Source organism: Malaya genurostris, chromosome 3, assembly GCF_030247185.1.
Source record: "Malaya genurostris strain Urasoe2022 chromosome 3, Malgen_1.1, whole genome shotgun sequence".
In the NCBI taxonomy this organism is placed as follows: Eukaryota; Metazoa; Arthropoda; class Insecta; order Diptera; family Culicidae; genus Malaya; species Malaya genurostris.
The window spans coordinates 42,608,865-42,612,075 of record NC_080572.1 but is presented as its reverse complement, the minus strand read 5'-3'; the positions used below and the strand labels follow the sequence as shown (position 1 = coordinate 42,612,075).

Here is a 3,211-nt window from a genome sequence, read left to right as displayed (position 1 = left end):
TGAACTTAAGACCATTCTAAGTCTTCTGCACTGGAAGCTTCTTTGAACGCTGCCGCAAGACTATTGACGGTGGCTCTCGTGCTGAGTGCTTTAAAGAGCATGCATTCTAAAAAATCCACTATCATGGATTAATTCGTGGGCACGCGTATTCCGAACACTTTAAAGGATTTTATTAGCATATCCATCGCATGTATCGAATTCGTCACCGCAATACAGATTTCTTTGCAAATAATCACATAGTAACATCCAGTTTTATATGTTTGGCCAACACATACAACATGCGGGTCATCGTTTCGTCTTGATCCGATCCGAAAAATTCATCTGATTTTATTGTGTGCTGAAAACTACTATACTTGTATGGCTAAACTAACCTCCTACCTGCATAGCGTTTTCGCTACCAGGGCAGCCATGGCCACCAGATGGCTACTAAAATTGATTCAGTGACGGTTGTCAAATCCAATTTGACAAAACAAAGTCGCCTGTATCTAATTTAGCCGAGCGTTTTCATCCTCTCACTTTCGCTGAAAATGTCGAAGATTTCAATGTGGAAAAATCCTGGTGGATGCGGTTGTATCGTTTGAGTTGTATATCTGGCAGCGGTGAGGCAGTCGGTCACCAGAATGTCTGCCAGCCATATTTTTCCAGCTGGCAGCGTTTAGTCAGCCATCTGGCAGCCATGCGTATGCGGGTATATGGTAGCTGTTAGGCCATATTCAGGAGTGTTCTAGTTCTAGATGCATAATTTATGTCAGTTTTAAAATTTAAATCTAGAAATTATAACAAAATAAACTGGCAGCCCCAGCAGCGTTTTATCTGTGTTTCAAATATAGAAAAAATAGAACGGCAATGTATACCAGTTTTAAATTTGACAGTAGAACTGGTCGAATAAATAAAACTAAAACGGATTGCTGGGGATACGTTTGTTTCAGTTTCATTTACATTATAGACCACCCATATGAATCTTGCAGCTGCTGAATTTGCTCTTACCATATTATTTTTCTGAGTATGCGAGCGACTTCGGAAACCACGATGTAAAATACACTGGTGATCACGTATTTCTATGTGTTATTGCGTTTGTTTATCAATTAAAATTATCGATAAGTGCACTGTGGCCAGCATCTTTATGCAAAAACCAAAACAACGAAGAAGAATGGCTAACAAAAAATTTGATATTACAAACTAATTGTTTATTCAGTACCCTTTACCGCACTTCCCCGCTAATTATCGATCAGAATATCATCACTACGATAAGGAAATAAATATTTTACTTGATTTGAAATGCTCGAATGTTTGTTTACCAAACTCTGAGCGCTCTGATTGCCCACCAAATGCCCCAGATGTTGGCTACGACAGCACTTGCTGGAGCGCCCTATCCTTGCCACCTGCTGCATTTTACTCATAAAATTCGGAATCATCTGCATTTAAAATGCCAGCCACAGCACAATCACTCAATTATCCATTATAACTGTAATAGATTCCACAGTGCGATCCGCCAAATCTTTCCTCCAGTGCCAAAGATTCGACAGGCTGCGCGACAACCGCAGTAACTTAGAAGTGACATCCCGATCTGAACTGGTCGTTTGTTTATGTTTACATGCTTGAATCCCGGCGCGCCATACTTAATTTCGTGAGAAAATTACCAACACAACCAAAAATGTCTTATCACACCACCAGTGTATTTTACATCGTGCATGCATCTAACGTTGTGTTTACATTTTGAATATTCGAAAATATATGATTTATCAGCTGTCAGAAGTACCCGATTTTTCGAACAAAAACATACTAAAGATTTTGGTTATTGGTTGGCTAGTCGTTGCTGAATCTTTCAGTTTTAGTCAATTTTAGAACTCCACAAAACTGTGCAGTAATTGATTCTCGTGTAGCACTCGTAAACGATAGACCGATCCAAAATTGAGAACAACAAAAGTAAATCAAGTGCTGGAAAATCTTCCAAAAGCAAACAGCAGCAGGTCAGTGCGATGAAGCCTACTATCGTTGCAGACGAGATGTTCCCGGAGGGACCGGGTCCTTTCATGGATTTGGAAGAGGTGAGTTTCACTTTTAATTGTACCGTGGACTATCAACATGATTGTTACTTTTGATTTGTAAGGCTGGTGGATCTACGGGATTATTGATGGATTTGGCGGCCAACGAAAAGGATGTTCATGCAGATTTTTATAACGGTTTGACATTTTATTGGTAATAATAAGATTTGATCAATGTTCATGCGTTCTTTTATGATTTCAGATTTCGATGATCTGTTTGATGAAGAGGATGAAAATTTAGTTTGAAGTGATAGGTGAATACAAATTTATGAATTGAAAATACCACTTAAGCTATTTTTTTTGTTGATGACGTTTTCGTACGGAAATATGAGCTGCATGACGTCACATTTACCTATATGAACATTTCGATTTTGCGACAGTAACGACAAAAAGTATCACTAGTGTATAAGACAAGGCATCTAGTGACAACCATAAAAGAACTCCATAATCTATTTATACTCAGTCCAACGTTTCTTCAATATTTTTTATCTCTTCCGAAAAATATGATTTGTCGAGATTATCAAAATAATCATAAAATGATTATTTTGATGATCGCGACAAATCATATTTTTTTGGAAGAGATTAATGTTTGTCGCAGGAAAGAGATGATTGTCAAAGTGTTTTGATTGAATTTTTAAAATGGAAACGACATGCACCTTTGTATTGTCCTATTGGAAAAGAACTTTTGCTTGGCCAGGATCAGTCGTTTGTTTTCAATTCCACATTTATTCGACCCAATAAGATGGTGTCATATTTTCCATAGATTGTTTTACCCTTTTGAACCCAGCGAACGACTGAATAAGTTAAAGCCCCTTATAAAATAATAACCCTTTTGAAGGAAATTAATGTGGATTATACCACACGCATCTTAAAAAACGGTCACCTAATTCATCCCGAGACCACACAGTTGCAGTCGATTGTGAGCCATCGCGGCACCCATCTTGTGAAAAGCTTACTCATTTCCAAGTGAATTGAACCCACTGGGCCATGTTAGATGTCCATGACATCCCCAATTTCTCTCATTTTAAAACTTTGTTTGAGTTTGGTTTATGGCAAAGTTTTTTTTTCAGTGTAGAATGTAGCTATTTCTTGAATCGCTGAAATTTTTTCGTGGTGCAACCTGTTTACATTTAGTAAAATTTGTATGAATTCGGTAGGCCATATGT

At 37.9% G+C, this 3,211-nt stretch overlaps 1 protein-coding gene across 1 annotated transcript; it reads left to right on the top strand.

The window, feature by feature from the left end:
* Nucleotides 1–1,755: 1,755 nt before the first annotated feature.
* LOC131436380 (COP9 signalosome complex subunit 9) lies at nucleotides 1,756–2,330 on the top strand. Its single transcript, XM_058605078.1, has 3 exons — nucleotides 1,756–2,048; nucleotides 2,111–2,183; nucleotides 2,248–2,330. The coding sequence occupies exons 1-3, from the start codon at nucleotides 1,980–1,982 to the stop codon at nucleotides 2,289–2,291; spliced, it is 186 nt and encodes a 61-aa protein (XP_058461061.1). The 5' UTR covers nucleotides 1,756–1,979; the 3' UTR covers nucleotides 2,292–2,330.
* Nucleotides 2,331–3,211: the final 881 nt, after the last annotated feature.